At 38.5% G+C, this 17,180-nt stretch overlaps 1 protein-coding gene across 6 annotated transcripts in view; it reads right to left on the reverse strand.

The window, feature by feature from the left end:
* The window catches only part of RGS7 (regulator of G protein signaling 7), a 439,185-nt gene extending 422,313 nt beyond the window's left edge, over window positions 1-16,872 (reverse strand). Inside the window, exons 1-2 of one of the 6 annotated variants that reach the window (XM_074316786.1) lie at window positions 16,248-16,872; window positions 15,096-15,221 (exon numbers count right to left, since the gene is read on the reverse strand). In XM_074316786.1, coding sequence (XP_074172887.1) covers window positions 15,096-15,173 — 78 coding nt within the window. In that variant the 5' untranslated portion in view covers window positions 15,174-15,221; window positions 16,248-16,872. The remainder of the gene's footprint in view (window positions 1-15,095; window positions 15,222-16,247) is intronic. The other 5 variants (XM_074316787.1, XM_019746833.2, XM_019746838.2 and 2 more) reach the window with 5 other exon arrangements.
* Between the last annotated feature and the right edge of the window lie 308 nt (window positions 16,873-17,180).

The following is a 17,180-nucleotide window of genomic DNA, read 5'->3' on the forward strand; positions in this document are numbered from 1 at the left end:
AAACTTTCAGAGTAAGAACAGCACAAGAGTTTTACGAATGTAATACAATGCTAATTAATGGGGAGAGCTGGGATCTTCTTCCAACAGATAAACTGCTTCTGAGTGAAGCCATTAAAACTCCCATCCCAAATAACTTACACTTAATAGTAAGTCTTAATGCTAAGGCATCTTCAAATCAGTCGAAATAAATGTTATGAAAAGAATAAACAACTGCATAAAACCAAGACTTACGAGGAAAAGAGAGATTCATTTAAACTTATCTTTCTACACTCACTTAAAAGGATAGTACCTTTTCTGGTTTTAATCAAACAAATCTCTCTTTTTACATGCAGAATAGACTGAATACTCTATATTCACTACTATTGTCCAAACCTGAACACATTGGGAATAAAAGGGCAAAGAGACTAAATAAAAGTCAAAGAGAGACAATTTCTAATTTCTAATTTTGACAGCATATGGGATATATTTTTTAAAGCATTGAGATTTTATTCTAACTAAAAACCTGGATGCTAAAGACAGAAAAGACTTTAAAGATCTCCAATTATTATAAAGCTAGCTCAGAAATCAAAACAAAAATAAAATTTTGGTTAGACAGAAATGTAAGTGGTCATCCAGCCCTCGGGTCAAAACCATTCCTGAGAAAAATTTAATCTGTCTTTAAAAGCTCATGGTTTCTCCCAAGAAGGTATGCAAATAAGTACATGAAAAGACGCTCAATCTTTAGAGAAATGCAAATCAAAACCACAATGAGACAGTACTTTATTAGAATAACTATTACCAAAAATAACAACTGTTGGTGAGGATATGGAGAATTGTAACCCTTGCACGCTGCTGGTGGGAATGTAAAATGGTATAGCAACTATGAAAAATGGTATTGAGGTTCTTCAAAGAATTAAAAACACAATTACCACATAATTCAACAATTCCAATTCTGAAATTGAAAGTAGGGACACAACAGATATTTGTATAGCCATGTTCGTAGCAGCAGTACTAAGTGTCCATTAATGGATGAATGAATAAACAAAATGTGATATAGATATATATATATACGTATATATGTATATATATACGTATATATGTGTATACATATATATACGTGTATACATATATACGTATACATATATACGTATATATATATACACATATATACGTATATATATACATATATATATATATATATATATATATATATGGACACACACACACATACAATGGAATATTATTCGAACTTATAAAGGAAGGACATTCTGACACATGCAATAACATGGATGAGCCGTGCGGACATTATCCTCAGTGAAATAAACCAGTCACAAAAAGACAAATGCTGCGTCATTCCACTTATATGAGTTAACCAGAGTCGTGAAATTCATAGAGACAGAAAGTGGAATGGTGGTTGCCAAAGGCTGAGGGAAGAAGAATGGGAAATTGTTGTTTAATGGATAGAGTTTCAGTTTGGGAAGGTAAAAAAGTTCTGGAGATGGATGGTGGTGATAGTTGCACAACAATATGAATGTCCTTACTGCCACTGAACTGTATACTTAAAAATGTTTAAAATGGTAAATTTTATGTTATGTGTGTTTTACCACAACAACAAAATAGAGAAGTAGAAAGAATGATATACCCATTTGAGCAAATATGAAAAAAAACTGAAAAGCGCATAGAGTATGAGGTGTCATTATTTTGAGGATCCAAGACAAGTAATAAAGTAATAATCATTTCATTTACCTTTATCTTCCTTAAAAGAACCCTATGTACATACTAAAGAATTTATATCTTAAATGATGTGTTTTCTGAGATTTGCTTCAAACTAGTCAACTGTGGGATGGTAGAAGAGGGGAAATATAAATAAAACAATATTTGCCCACAGTTAATAATTGTTGACACTATGTGATAGGTACATGAAGGACCTTTATATTATTTTCTTTACCCTTGTATTTGTTTGAATTGTGCCATAATTAAACACTTCTAAATACTACTTATGGTACCTTTACAATATGAAACAGTTCTAAACAAAATTATCAAGAGCCAATGAAGAGCAGCAAATTCTAAAATATATGTAAGAAAGAAAAATTTTAAAGGGAAGTGCTCCTCAGATATCATCACTTCCATTTATAGGGACATGCAGTTCCTTTTTTTCTGGGCTTTGAGAAGTAATAGTTAACATATATTGAATGTTTCCTACTTATCCAGGCTTTACATGCACTATTTATATAACCCTCATAATAACCCATTATTATTCTTATCCCCATTTTACAGATGAGAAAACTGAGACTCAAAGAGGCAAAGCAATTTGATTCAAGTTCACACATATTAAGTCAATTTTAATCAGGAGTCTGATTTCAAAGCCTTAAGTTTAACAAATACTCTCTCTAATTATAGGAGTATTTCTTTCCCCTTTCTTGCTAGCTAAGGACGGCCTCTTCAGTCCTGAGTTGCCAGAATTGGGGGTGCATGACTAAGGGCCTATGGCAGGAGACATCTGTTTTTTTTAAGGAATAAGATCAACACCTTTGCCTCACCTGTGTCAGTAAAGCCCTGAGAATTTTCAACATTAGCTTATCTCGATTTAGTTCATTTACTGAGCACTTATTAAGTGTCAGAGGCTGTAAGACCTTGGGCACTGTGCTAGGTGCTTCTAACTGCAAATAGAAGCTACAGATCAACATAATATTTATTTTAGAAATCAGATGACTCAACAATAAATAAATTTTCATATCACCCAGTTCTTCACTTTTCATGGCATGAATCACCCTACGATAAGTTGTTTGACATCTGACTGTGCCACTGTAAAAAAGCTCCATGAGGGCTCAACCCTGTTTGCCTTGTCTACAATTCTGTCCCCAGTACCTACCACAGTGCTCGATCAGAACCAAGGCTCAATGTATATGTAGTGGGCAGAGCTGAATTCTGAGTTCCCCAGCCATTCACTAATTTAACTGGAAGCAACACGGTGAAGGGTCTTTGGACCAAGCATTCTCTCATTTGTTCATTCATTCATCCACCTGTACATTCATGCACTCAATGTTCAGGGACACATACTACGGCCATTTTTCCAGGTGCTGGGAACACAGCAGTAAAAGACAGGTATGTCCACTATCGAGTTCACCAGCTCTGCCACTAATCCTGAGCCATCTCGGGCAGTCATTCAGTTGGCATGAGTCATGGGTTTCAACTTTCTTATTGGAAAAATAGGATACCATGTTTCCCCAAAAATAAGACCTAGCCAATCAGCTCTAATGAGTCTTTTGGAGCAAAAATTAATATAAGACTGGGTATTATATTATATTATATTATTATATTATTATATTAAAGACCGGGTCTTATATTACAGTAAAATAAGACTGGGTCCTATATTAATTTTTGCTCCAAAAGACGCATTAGAGCTGATTGTCCGGCTAGGTCTTATTTTTGGGGAAACACGGTACTAGTAACCAACATGCAACATTATTTAAGGAAAACAGGTAATATACACAAACGACCTGACTCAGGGTAAGTACAACAATAAATGGCAACTATTCTAATTAACAATAAACCAAAAGTCAAAACACAAAATACGAACTGTAAGTGAGAGCAAGTGACAAAAGGTATTAATTTCCAGAGGAAATGCCATCTAGAAAAGTTCGAGAGATAATATTAAAATTAATGTGTTCTCTCTATGTGGTACTTAATTTTCTTCAATGTGCTTTGGTATACATCATCTTAAATATTACAGGTGAAAATTTGCCTTAGAATTCTGTACTAGAGAAAAACATTCCAATAAACCAGTTTGTCTGACATTCAAAAGCTTTGTGTGATCAAAAAAGGTCGTATACATTTACACTGCTCTTGGCACCGTCTAGCAATTACCAAACAGGGGAAATCATGTCAGTTGAACTTCTGAATGGCCTACGTCGATGGGACATTCAACAAGCAGAAGATTTATCAGGAAGATTTTTGCAAAATTTATTCTTGCAAGGAGTTTTGGTAATTTCCACAGTTCCCAAAGAGTCCTTAAGTATTATTTGTCAATCATTCTCAATCAGGCATTTTTACTTGTATTTCATTTCACCATCTCCATGAAGTAAAGTAGTCTCTAAGAGAAGTTAAGAACCCTGTCCATGCTCACACAGCTGGTCAGGGGTGGAGATGGAATCCACACCCAGCTCTTCTCACTTGAAGGCCCTGTCCATCCGTCACTACTACTTCCCTGTGGGCTGTTTGCCTTCCTTTCAACACTCGGAGACATAAGAAAGAAAAGTGAGCTTAAAAAAAAATGGATTCTTATACCCCAAGTTTAAATTCTCAGCAAAGATTCCAACTACTTTAAATCCCTTTTATCTAGAAGCTCCTGGTTTTCCTGCAGTTTGGGTAGGCACTGGAAAGGCTAAGATGCAGCTCTGAGATGTCGCAAGATAGAAATGAGCTGAAATACTTTCACTACCAGCAAATTATCTGAGGCCCTGGTATATTCGTGGCATATGCAGGTTCTGTCCTACTGAAAGACAGCCTCGATATCTGACCTTGGAAAAGCCACCCTCTTCAGACCACTGATATTTTCCGTAGGAGGAAAAAATAAACTGAGTAGACAGTTGATGTCATTTATGATATCTACCATCTCCTTATGAGGCTATTGTCTTCCTTTGAAAGCATACTTCTGTTTTATTCTTTTAAAAAACCATGTGTTGAGCCCTCCTTTGATGCAACCACTGTCTGCCAAGTGCCAAGCTAAGTACATCATATTCTTTTATCTCTTGTCTTGGGTTTGATGCTAGTGACAAATACATTAGTCACAAGCCCCATAAGACTATATAAACTTAAATTTAAATTAATTAAGATTATCATCAAACAGCTCTATGAAGGAAACACTTTGATTGTCCATCATTTTGTAGGTAAGGAGTCTGAAGTGAAAGAAGTTAGGTTGCTAACTCACAACCGCACAGCTAAACAGTGGCAGAGCCAAGAATTAAAATCAAGAGAGAACCACATGATTTCAATGATATGTGGTATATAAAGCAAAATCAACAAAAGAACAAGACAAACAAATGAGAAACAAAAACTCATAGACACAGACAATAGTTTAGTGGTTACCAGAGGGTAAGGGGGTTGGGGGTGGGAGATGAGGGTAAGGGGGATCAAATATATGGTAATGGAAGGAGAACTGAATCTGGGTGGTGAACACACAATGGGATTTATAGATGATGTAATACAGAATTGTACACCTGAAATCTATGTAATTTTACTAACAATTGTCACCCCAATAAATTTAAAAAAAAAAAGAAGACAGCCAAAAAAAAAAAAAAGAGTGCCCAGCTGCAGTGCACATGCTTCTCCACTTCAGCACAATAACTCCTTAAGAAAACTTGCTAATCATCAGAAAAGACCTAAAATAAGAAGACTCCTAGATTTGTTCTTAAGAACTAGGCTACTATCTCAAAGCTGTCATTTTCCTGTATATTTTTGCAGAAGACAAAATAACAACTATGTCTAGAGATGGGCCCCTTACCCAAAATAATTTTCCAGCCTAGATCAGGTGGCAGTTTTAATGGAGCTGGAATGAAGTTCATGATTGCCTTTTAGAGTCTCAATGTCCTGAGAACTTTGTTACTTGAATAAGAAACAAGACAAAGGGAATTTTAAAAAGAGTAAGTTACATTTTTATATTGTCTTGGCCAATGGCAGAGAGAGAAGCAGGACCTTTTTTTTTTTCCCTAAGGAACTGGGTACCCACTTCATCATTTACAATGAGTTTATAATTAGATTGATATTTTGTAAGATAGAAGCCTTTGTAACCCTGACATTTAAATGCTTCCTTTTCACTTGCTATGAAAGCAGGAGCAAGGGCCAATTATTTGTGTCACTTATTTTCCACAATCTTGTTTTCAAGAAGACAACATTTATTAAGTCACTACCAACTGTCCAAATCCAAAATATTTCCATTTTCTCTGCAATGATCACACTCCATCACCCACACTGCCTAAAAATACCTTGATTTCCATCATTTGGTAGAACCACAAGGCTATTAAGAAGGCACTAAAATCCTGATAGAACTTATTTGCTGTACATCTGCATTTTCCTCTGATCAATTAGATTTGGGTAGGTCGGAGGTGAAAAATGAAGAAAATAAAATTCAAGCCACAAGTCTTTATCTTTCCCATGAAAAGCAATTACAAACAACGACTGGTGAGGAAAAACTCAACAATGGAAGGCTTTTCTGCTCTGAACTCAAGTTAATTATTACCCCAAATTCATCACTAAATTATTACTCATAAAATGACTCTGTATACTTCTCAGTGAAAATATAATAGATGATGGTCCTATTCCATCTCAAAACACGTCACTATTTGTGTCACTAAGGGAAAAAGGTTTACATTCAATTCAGACAGATTAAATTCACATTTATAGTAGATAACATCCCTTGTCCAGAAAGGTGCTTTTGAGTAATATAATTTACAATAGACACTCCATTTTGGAATTTTTCAGAAATGGTAAGACATTTCTCCTTCTCCAATGCCTGCATCCCATCCAACACTCTCATTTAGATTTCTGAGAGAGTTAGATTTCTGAGAGAGTTAGATTGCTGTGCTTTCCTCCTCCCGTGACCACATCAAAATTACAAGTAAATTATAGAACAATCAACCTGAAGAACCATATGAAGTCTAGCTGAACAGAAGTCCTATAAATAAGGATATAAAGAAGCCACATAGAGACTGATAGGAGGGTGATAGACGCAAAAACCGGCTGGCCCCACACCTGCAAGTGGCAGTTCAGATTCAGGAGGAATATCTCAGATGCAGAGGTCAGTCATGAGGAGCAAGGGGTCCCATCCCCACAACAGGCTCCCACCCTGGAACACCAGTGCTAGGAAGAAGAGCCCCCACAACATCTGGGAAAAGACATTTCATGCAAATGGAAATAACAACATCAAAAAAAGCTGGGTAGCAACATTCATTCAGACAAAATAGACTTTAAAACAAAGGCTATAATAAGAGACAAAGAAGGACATTACATAATGACAAAGGGATCAATCCAACAAGAGTATATAGTCCTTGTAAACATTTATGCATGCAACATAGGAGCACCTAAATACATAAAGCAAATATTGACTGACACAAAGGGAGAGATGGACAGAAATACAATCATGGTAGGGAACTTTAATACACCATTGACATCAATGGATAGATCATCCCAACAAAAACTCAACAAGAAAACAGTAGCTTTAAATGCCATATTAGACCAGCATTTCATCCTGAAGCAGCAGAACATACATTTTCTTTCAAATGCACATGGGCTATTTCCCAGGAAAGACCACATGTTAGCCCACAATGTAAGCCTCAATGAATTTAAGAAGACTGAAGTCATAGCAAATGTCTTCTCTGACCACAATGGTATGAAACTAGAAATCAATTATAAGAATAAAACTGAAAAACACAAACATATGGAAGCTAAATAACATGATACTAAATAATGAATGGGTTAAAAATGAAATCAAGGAAGAAATCAAAAGATACCTTGAGATAAATTAAAATGAAAACATAATGACCCCAAATCTATGGGACACATATAAAGCAGTCCTAAGAAAGAAATTCATAAAAATACAGGCCTACCTCAAGAAACAAGAAAAATTTCAAATAACAATCTATACTTACACTAAAAGAAATAAGAAAAAGAACAGCAAACAAAACCTAAAGTGAGTAGAAGGAAGGAAATAATAAAGATCACAGTGGAAATAACTGAAATAAAGTCTAAATGAACAATACAAAAGATCAATGAAAACAAGAGCTGGTTCTTTAAAATGACAAACAAAATTGACAAACCTTTAACCAGACTCATCAAGAAAAAAAGAGAGAGGACTCAAATCAATAACATCAGAAACGAAAAATAAAAAGTGACAACTGACACTATAGAAATACAAAATATTTAAGAAAATACTACGAACAACTATACTCCAACAAATGGGACATTCTGGAAGAAATAGATAAATGCCTAGAAACATACAGTCTTCCAAGACTGAATCAAGAAGATACAGAAAATCTGAACACACTGATTACTACTAACAAAATTGAATCAGTAATCAAAAAAACTCCCAAAAAACAGAAGTTCTACACCAGATGGCTTCACAGGTGCATTTTACCAAACACTCAAACAGGAATTAACACCTATTCTTCTCAAACTATTCCAGAAAATTCAAGAGGAGGGAAGGCTCCCAAGCTCAGGCCACTATTACTCTCATTCCAAAGCCAGACAAAGACACATTACACACACACACACACACACACACACACACACACACACACAAAACTATAGGTCAATAGCCCTGAAGAACATGGATGCAAAAAATCCCCAACAAAATATTAGCAACCTAAATTTAGCAATACATTAGAATAATTATATACCATGATCAAATGGGATTTATTCCTGGGATGCAAGGTTGGTTCAATATCCACAAATCAATTAACATAATATACCACATAAACAAAATGAAGGATAAAAGTCATATGATCAAATCAACAGATGCACAAAAAACATTTGAAAAAAATCGAGCATCCATTTATGGTAAAAACTCTCTGCAAAGTGGGAAAGAGGGATCATATCTCAACATAATAAAGGCTATATATGACAAACCCACAGCTAACATCATACTCAACAGGGAAAAGCTAAAATCGTTTTCCTTAAGATCAGGAACAAGAAAAGGATGTCCTTTCACCACTTTTATTCTACATACTATAGGAAATCCTAGGCACAACAATCAAACAAGAAATAAAGGCATCCAAATTGGAAAGAAAAAAGGTCATTATTTGCAGATGACATGATACTATATAGAAAGAACTCTAAATATTCCACCAAAAAATTACTGGAACTGATAAATGAATTGAGGAAAGCAGCAGGACACAAAATTAATATTAAGAAATCAGTTGCATTTTTATACACCAATAATGAACTATCAGAAAGAGAAATTAAGAAAACGATCCCATTTATAATTGCATCAGAAAGATTACCTAGGAATAAATTTAACTAAGGAGGTAAAAGACCCATACTTGGAAAACTATAAGACACTGAAAGAAGAAATTGAAGAAGATACAAATATTTGGAAGCATATGCCAGGCTTCTGGATAGGAAGAATTAACATCGTGAAAACGTCCATACTACCCAAAGCAATCTACAGCTTCAATGCAATCCCTATCAAAATACCAATGGTATTTTTCACAGATCTGGAACAAATAATCCTAAAGTTTATGTGGAATCACAAAAGAACCAGAATAGTGCCAGCAATCTTGAGAAAGAACAAAGTTAGGGGTATCACAATACCTGATATCAAGCTATACTACAAGGCTGTAGTAATCAAAACAGCATGGTACTGGCATAAAAATAAGACACATAGATCGATGGAACAGAATAGAGAGCCCAGAAATAAACCCATGCTTATGGTCAATTAATCTATGACAAAGGAGGCAAGAATACACAGTGGCGTAAAAACAGTCTATTCAATAAATGGTGTTAGGAAAACTGGACAGAAACACTCAAAAAAACTGAAACTAGACCATCTTCTTACACAATATACCATGTTTCCCCGAAAAAAAGACCGGGTCTTGTATTAATTTTTGCTCCAAAAAACACATTAGGGCTTATGTTCAGGGGATGTAATCCTGAAAAATCATGCTAGGGCTTATTTTCCGGTTCAGTCTTATTTTTGGGGAAACACAGTATAAGAATAAACACAAAATGGATTAAAACTTAAATGTAAGACCCAAAGCCATAAAACTCCTAGAAAGAAACATAAGCAGTAAACTCTCTGATATTGAGCTAAGTAATATTTTGTTCTGCTATGTCACCTCAGGCAAGGGAAACAAAAGAAAAAACAAATAAATGGGACTACATCAAATTAAAAAGTTTTTTTTCATCAACAAAACAACGAAACAGAAAGACAATCTATCAAATAAGAGGAGATATTCGCCAATGATACATGCAATAAGGGGTTAATATCCAAAATTTATTTTTTAAAAAAACCCTCATACAACTCAACACTAAAAAAACAAACAATCCAATTGAAAAATGGGCAGAGGACCTGAATAGACATTTCTCCAAAGAGGACATACAGATGGCCAACAGACATATGAAAAGATGCTCAGTGTCACTAATCATCACAGAAATGCAAATTAAAACCACAATGAGCTATCACCGCACACCTGTCAGAATGTCTGACATCAACATATTAACAAACAACCAGTACTGAATGTCAACTGTAATTGAAAAACTAAAAAAAAAAAAAAAATCTGAAGGCTAAAGGCTCGGGCATTTGAGACTATTTGCAAACATTCCTTCTTTTTCAAATGGGATTTTTTTTTGTTATCACCTGTAAATATTCTTCGCTCTACTCACACCTTAAAACCAGATGGATCAAAGGAACTAAGGCTCAATATGTCAAACGTTATTTTTTATAATGGTGTTTGATGGGGGGATATTGACAGCCTCTTGATGGACCAGATTGGACAATTCTGAAGAAACAAATGCACTGAGTTCCTGTGGAAAAATATCACCTAATGCACTACCAGGAGACGAGTAATGTCCACAGCTCAGTCTCTTTCAATGAGGAAACAAATCACTCCCTTTTCTTGCAGGTGTGTCTATTTTCACAGAACAGACGGACCTCAGAAATAAATAGATTTCAAAGACGATGCCTAGGTCAAGCCCATCAGCATTAGTGATCTTCCTACTGGACTGATAGCTGCCATTGGGCCTCCCTGTAAGAAAGGCCAGTGGTTCCATCTGGCTGGCTCTTTAAGAATAGTGCAGTCTTAATCCTTGAATACTAACGTGTTGGACCCCATGGTATACATGGTGCCAATCTTAAAAGCACCTATCTGAGTGGCTGTGCATAAAAGGTCCTCAAACAAGGACGATATCGCTCTCTTCTCCAAAAGACATAGTTTTCTCTTCTACAACTAAAGTGAGTAGCATCTTAGGGGAAAATTGTATCTCCATTCTTACATATTTTTTGAGAAAAAATAAAACAAGAAGGAAGAAACGAATGGAAAGAGAGTGACTAGACAGTAGATGAAGAGAGAGGAGAGGAGGGTGAATGGGTGAGGGGAAAGGGGAGGTGAGGGGAGAGGCATAGTGAACTTCACAGGTTTACTATTCCCAAAAACCTGCTTATTCCACTAAGATAGTCAATGAGGAAAACATTTTCATTTTCTTTTATGACAGCGGGAGCATAAATGGTTGCTGCAGTAATATCAAAAGTTATTGGTCATTTTGAGCATTCTTGCTCGTAAGAAGCCAGCATGCCAGCCAATTTAAAATATCGGCCCCAAGGTGCCCCAGATATTTTGTTTTTTCAAATGCAGAAATGTCAGCCTCTGGACAAAAAGTGATATATGCTGTCTAGTGGACAGTATGTTGGCCAGACAGCAAATTTGAAATGTGCCTCCCTGTACCCTGGGTTGTAGCTCTGCCGTCCTTTTCAGACAGTACCACCCCCAGGAATTTGCCCAAAGCAGACCAAGAACAAGAGTAGTGTTTGAGCCCACAACCCAAAGCAAAACTGAATTCTGAATTGTCACCTCTACAAACATTTCAGGAAGCTAGTCTGAAACCAATGTGTGTTGGAGCTAGGTGGGTCTAGTCTTAACGAAATTAATTACTTCGAATTTCATTCTCATCAAGGCCTGTCTAAAGGGAGCCTAGGAAATCCCAGGAATAAAAGTGGTCAAGCCTCATATTTTACGAGCTTTTAAATAAGGTGTTCTCAAGTAGTACATAAAATGGCATAACCACTCTAACTCAATCACTTGCTTAAAAAAAAAAAAAGCAGCATTGTAAATCAGAAAATTAGTAAGGCAAATTTTGTCCATACGGATTTTTTTAAGTATACCTCTGACATCAAATAAAGCCCACAGAGATTCTTCATATTAAACCAGAAAGCTACCGGCAAACATCTGAGACGTACTTGCAGGTGACAATCCCAATTGTGAGGCAGCATTACTGTCCCCTGTACTCTTCACCATGGTGGCACTCACTCTGCCTGGAAGGTCTTGTAGCTCTACCCATTGTACTTTTTTGTTCCATAACGTCACTATGGAATTCTTTATGGAAAAAAAAACCCTGGAATTTTCCCATTACTTGGAGGAAATATAATCCATATGATGATAATTAAAATGGAGAGATATCAGATGAACAGAAGAAATTCACGCATCCCAGCTCCCTTCTGTGTATTCCACTTTGGTACCCATTCACCGTTTCCTATCCCTCTTAGGAATGTTCTAAGTGCCATTCATAGCCTATCAAGATAAAATGGAAACAGCATATACGTATCTTTAATGTGTGTAAATCATCAGAATCCTGGAAGTAAACGAGAGGTGGCTTGGGGAGGAGGAGAAATTGTTTAGTTCAGAAGCCACTTGAAAGACCTGTTCCAACAGTGAAGTAGAAGTGGAAAATGGTCATGAATCAGTAAAACAGCCATTTCTCCATGCATTCTTTCCACTGTTATTGAATAATGTACTATAGGACTGAAAGTTCTTTTCTAAACCTTGGATTGACTTCATGATTAATAGGCATTTGTAACATAGTGCTTAATTTTTTTATGCAGGTGGAGCAGTTGAACTATCCTAATACATCTATTCAATTTGTACCCCTCTCCCACTACTTTGCTCTTCTTTGCATTAAAATTTGGGCTCTACTGAGAAGATATTGAGTGATAGAAATGAGATAGATATACAATAGAAAACACAGACAAAATGGTCACATGAAATCCATTTGTCACATGGTCTGTGTACATGGACATGGACCATTAGACTTGGTAACTATCAAATGATAACCAAGGACACTGTTTCTTTATATAAACTATGTGCTACTTATTTATACATTATTACTTATATCACAAACAAAACAAATAGTATATGCTTAGAGAGTAAAAGGATAAACAGGCAATCCATAGTTAAGCTTTATGAGTAAAATTTGCTGAACTGAGTTATTTTTTCCAATAACAATTTATCAAGGAAATCTTTTCTAAAAGTAAATTATATGTTTCATTAACCCTAAACAAAGAGCTAATGAAAGGAGGTCAAAATAAGTAGCACAAGCAGTTCTAAACTTAACCAAATAGCAACATCTAAAAGAATGAGGCATTACATTCTCTCCCTGAAGTCATCACAGTCTATTAATTTACAAGCATCACCAATAGCAATTTGTTGCTATACATTTTATACACTAAATTGAAAATTATCAACATGAAGCTCAGATACACTAAATAACCCAATAACTATTTCTAAAACTCCTAGCTTTGTTTTTCATTTATTCAAATGATAATTGGCTAAATAACACACACAGACTGATGTCATATTAAGTTTGTTCCTAATCAAGATTAATTAGTTGTCTGATCAATTCAAGCCCACTTTTATGAGGAAACAGAGGGAGAATGTAGTGTTTAACCTAACTAACAAAAGTAGCTGACTACTGTAATTTTACATCCAAAAGTCCAACTCGCCACATTGCACACACCTATAAGATAGAATTTATAATTCTCACATCTTGCCTGTTACAAAATTCCGTCATACCAAACAATAAAAAAAATAATAAATGATTTTAAAACACACACCTGCCCCCAAATAGTTCTTCTCAGAACCAACTCTATATAGAATGGGCAAATAGCCAGTAATTTCAATCAGTGTAGAAAAACAGTAGTAATAATTTAGGCTCAAGTAGGTTATTTTCTTGCTTTATCCAATTGGGATGCTTTAAGACTAAAATAGACAACTCATCTTCTTTTTTTTTGCCTATCATACTGTGTTGTTCCAGAATCACATAAAACTGCATCCACAAGTACACAATTTAGTACTGTCTCTAAGGCTAGAAAAATAAACAGCTAGTATTGGTCAAGATGCCCATGTATCTTCACATTAAAGCAATAACAGCAGTCCCTGACACACATATTCAGCACCACCTTTTAAAGATTCTGGGCCACATATAAGGAAAGTTTTGACTAATTACAAGTCAAGGTGGTACATTGCTTTTCATCTTTGTTCATAACCAGTCTTGATCCTCTAGCTGCAAGTACAAATGCAAACTCATCCTGACTGTTCCATGGGGTCACGCTAATCCAAGTCTTTAAAATTTTTCTTGGTTTCAAGGTACAATTTCCTTTTTACCATTGTTAATGGTAGCTGAAGAAATCTTGCCCAATAAGCACCACAGATAATATGCTAAAGAAAAAGTAATACCAAAACAAAATGCAATAGAAATGATTGGTACAAAAGTTAAATAAAAAATACAGTATCCTCAATTTTAGTACTACTGTTGATTATAACCAGAATGAAGTTACCTAAGCAACCACTCTGAAGCATGCACAATATTCAAATGTATCTTTATTATAATGGCTCAATATCTAGAAGTTTGTTGCTGATAGTCTTATTATAAAATGCATAAGCTGCCAGACCAGTTTGTGGCAAAACAAAAAAACAAAAAACAAACACCAAAAACAAACAAACAAACAAAAAAAAAACCTCTGGAATATAAAGATTTATTTTATGGACATACGGCACTAGAACATAAACACCCATAAGCAGAATTATAAAAGTAACACAAAGTAAAAAAATAATTTAGGCTAAGATAAAAACAAAAAACAAAAAAACCTAGAATTGTTTGGTTGGGAGCAAAATCATTAAATCACCCAGGCATTCACAGGCACATTCACTCTTGCCACAAAACTGCAAAGTGGTCTATTTTCATTTCTAATGTTATAAGTCTATATTATTATTATAACCTAAATGCTAAGGGATAGTACAAGGTAAAGCTTCTAAAAATGATTAAGGATGCTATAAAATCACCTGCATAACAAACGAAATATGTGGGATGCTCCAACGTGCGGCTGTTGGCTGACCGCAGATTAAACTCTGTCAAATCAGCAGGGAGACATGTGAGTGCAGAGCCGACTGGTCTCACCACTGCACTGTGTGTGCACACTTGGGAATATCAGATGGTCCTCACGTACAGTGTGCAGTCATGGGTGATTTGGGGAATCCACCAGGCCAGAAAGTTGACATATACTTTGACTTGGGGGGTGGTAGCAAGGAAGTCAGAAGTTTCCCCTTTTTCCAAGAAAGTGAAGAAATTCTTACCTTTCTGTACACCAGCATGTTGGGTGATTCATCTGCCACCCCGTTGCTGGTCTGCCCATAGTTATTCCCTTGGGCCATGTCACCCACACTTGGTTCGCTCTGGGGTAGAGGAATTATCAGTCTGTGCTGCAAAGGGTGAGAGGAACTTCAGTGAGGTCCGAATGGTAGTGGGTAAGGGGGTTCACTCTCTCGATTCACCTTCACCATCCATAACACCCACCTCACATGGAGCCCGCTAATACGCTGGGGCTGGTTGGAGGAAAGGGCACAAGAATAGATTATTTTTTTAAAGACTTTAGACCTACATTACCCCCAGGGAACTGTAAGAAACGACAACCTTTTAGTTAAAATAGTCACTTGGCTCTAGTTTTAAATGGAATTGATTTTCTGAATACTCGTGTTAAAAAGTGTTTGGTGCTCACCGGACAAAAAGCCCCACGGTGACCATTTTCATACTACAGAGAGTTCTATTCTCTCCCAATGTTTGCGTGTCCACTTGATGTTTCCCCAAAAGGGCGACACCCTGTGCAGCACACTTTTCCCCAGGTGTCTGTCTAGTTTCTCTGCAGGCAGTCGCCTCAGCGATGCCCATTCCTCGCGCCATTCTCCAGCACTTGTTTCCTCTTCATTCCCCTGGGACTTGCACACACAGCCAGGGGAGCTTCTCCTACTTTCACCTGCCTGCGCGGCTAGCCACGGGCTCCTCTCCTCTCTCCCCACTTTGCTTCGGAAGTCAGGACGCAATCCTGCCCAATCTTCGCAAGAAGGCACCAGAATATATCCCGGCGACAAGAACGGGTGGGAGTTCAACCCTTCAGGCAATTACCTTGGTCACCATGGGGAGCAACCTAACTGAGAAGCCTCCGAGCAACCAGCCAAAGAGAAGAAAACAAGCAAGCCCCAGCTCCCTTGCTTGGCTCTCCCGGCAGCAGCAAATGGCAGGCAAGCCTGTGCCCCGCGCCGCGGCCGCGGCCAGAGCCGGGCAGCAGTTTCAGCACCGTGGACCGCGGCATGAGCGCAGCGCCCACAGCTCCGCTGGGGCGCAGGGCTCCTGGGGGTGGCCGCGCAGCTCAGGGGAAAGGGTGGGTGCAGGGCGGGGGCCTGGAGGTGTGGGGTGGCGCTGCCTCCTCCCCTCCCACCTCCCCTATTTACCTCCTTGGCCAAGGTCACGGCCCCACGGCTTCTCCCTTCCCGGGCAGGCTGGAGTGCAGGCGGTGTCAGCTAGCGGCAAGCAAAGCAGCAGAGCAGGACAGCTTCATCACACTTGGCGGATGCGGAACCCACGCCGCTCCGGCTCCGCCGCTCAGGCGACCGCCACCCTCGCCGCCGCCGTGCACAGGCGGCTCCGGCAGCCTGCCGCTCGCGCCCGCTCCCCCGGCCGCCTGGTCGGCTCGCTCCCTCCTCCGCTTCTCCTTCTGGGCGCTGGGACCAGCCGAGTGCGCGCGGGAGCCGAGGAGCCCAGCCCGTGCGCGCGACTGGGAGGAGGGAGGAGGGGGCAGTCACGTGGCACTGGGGCGTCCAAAGGTGTCGGCTCCGCTGAGCTCGGCGCGGCGCGGCCACCCTGCCCGGGCCTCCCGGGCCTCCCCACCCTCGCGTCCCTTTGGAGACTAGCCCGCCCGCCCAAGTGTGCGCGCTGTTGAAGGCCTGGAGGTCCGAGCTCCACGCAGAGTGTCAGCCGGAAGGGAGGAAGGCCGACGGACGGATGAGCGGGCGGGTGGGTGGATGGAGCCCAGTGCAGCCAGCAGGTTTCATCACGTGCCTGATGACTCCCTGGCAGTACGAGGGAAGCGGCGGACTGATTACCGTTATACTTAAATAACGAGAATGCAGAGATGCTGAGACGTCCTAGGAGAGAAAGAAACGGCCAGGACCAAGTGAGTCATTCAGTTTCCTCCCAAGTTGGAGAAACGGGAAATGATTTGGAGGCTGCCAACTTGAGGTGAAAAATCCTGCCACCTGTGAATTGGAAGGGCCACCCCCCATGCCCGGTTTCTCCCTTTGACAGAAGGTGCTCAGAGGAACTTCCTCTTACCCACTACTCCCATCCTCTCTAGCAATTTGCAAAGGGGGTCTGGGGTGCTGGTC

Source organism: Rhinolophus sinicus, linkage group LG12 (assembly GCF_036562045.2).
Source record: "Rhinolophus sinicus isolate RSC01 linkage group LG12, ASM3656204v1, whole genome shotgun sequence".
NCBI classification, from domain to species: domain Eukaryota; kingdom Metazoa; phylum Chordata; class Mammalia; order Chiroptera; family Rhinolophidae; genus Rhinolophus; species Rhinolophus sinicus.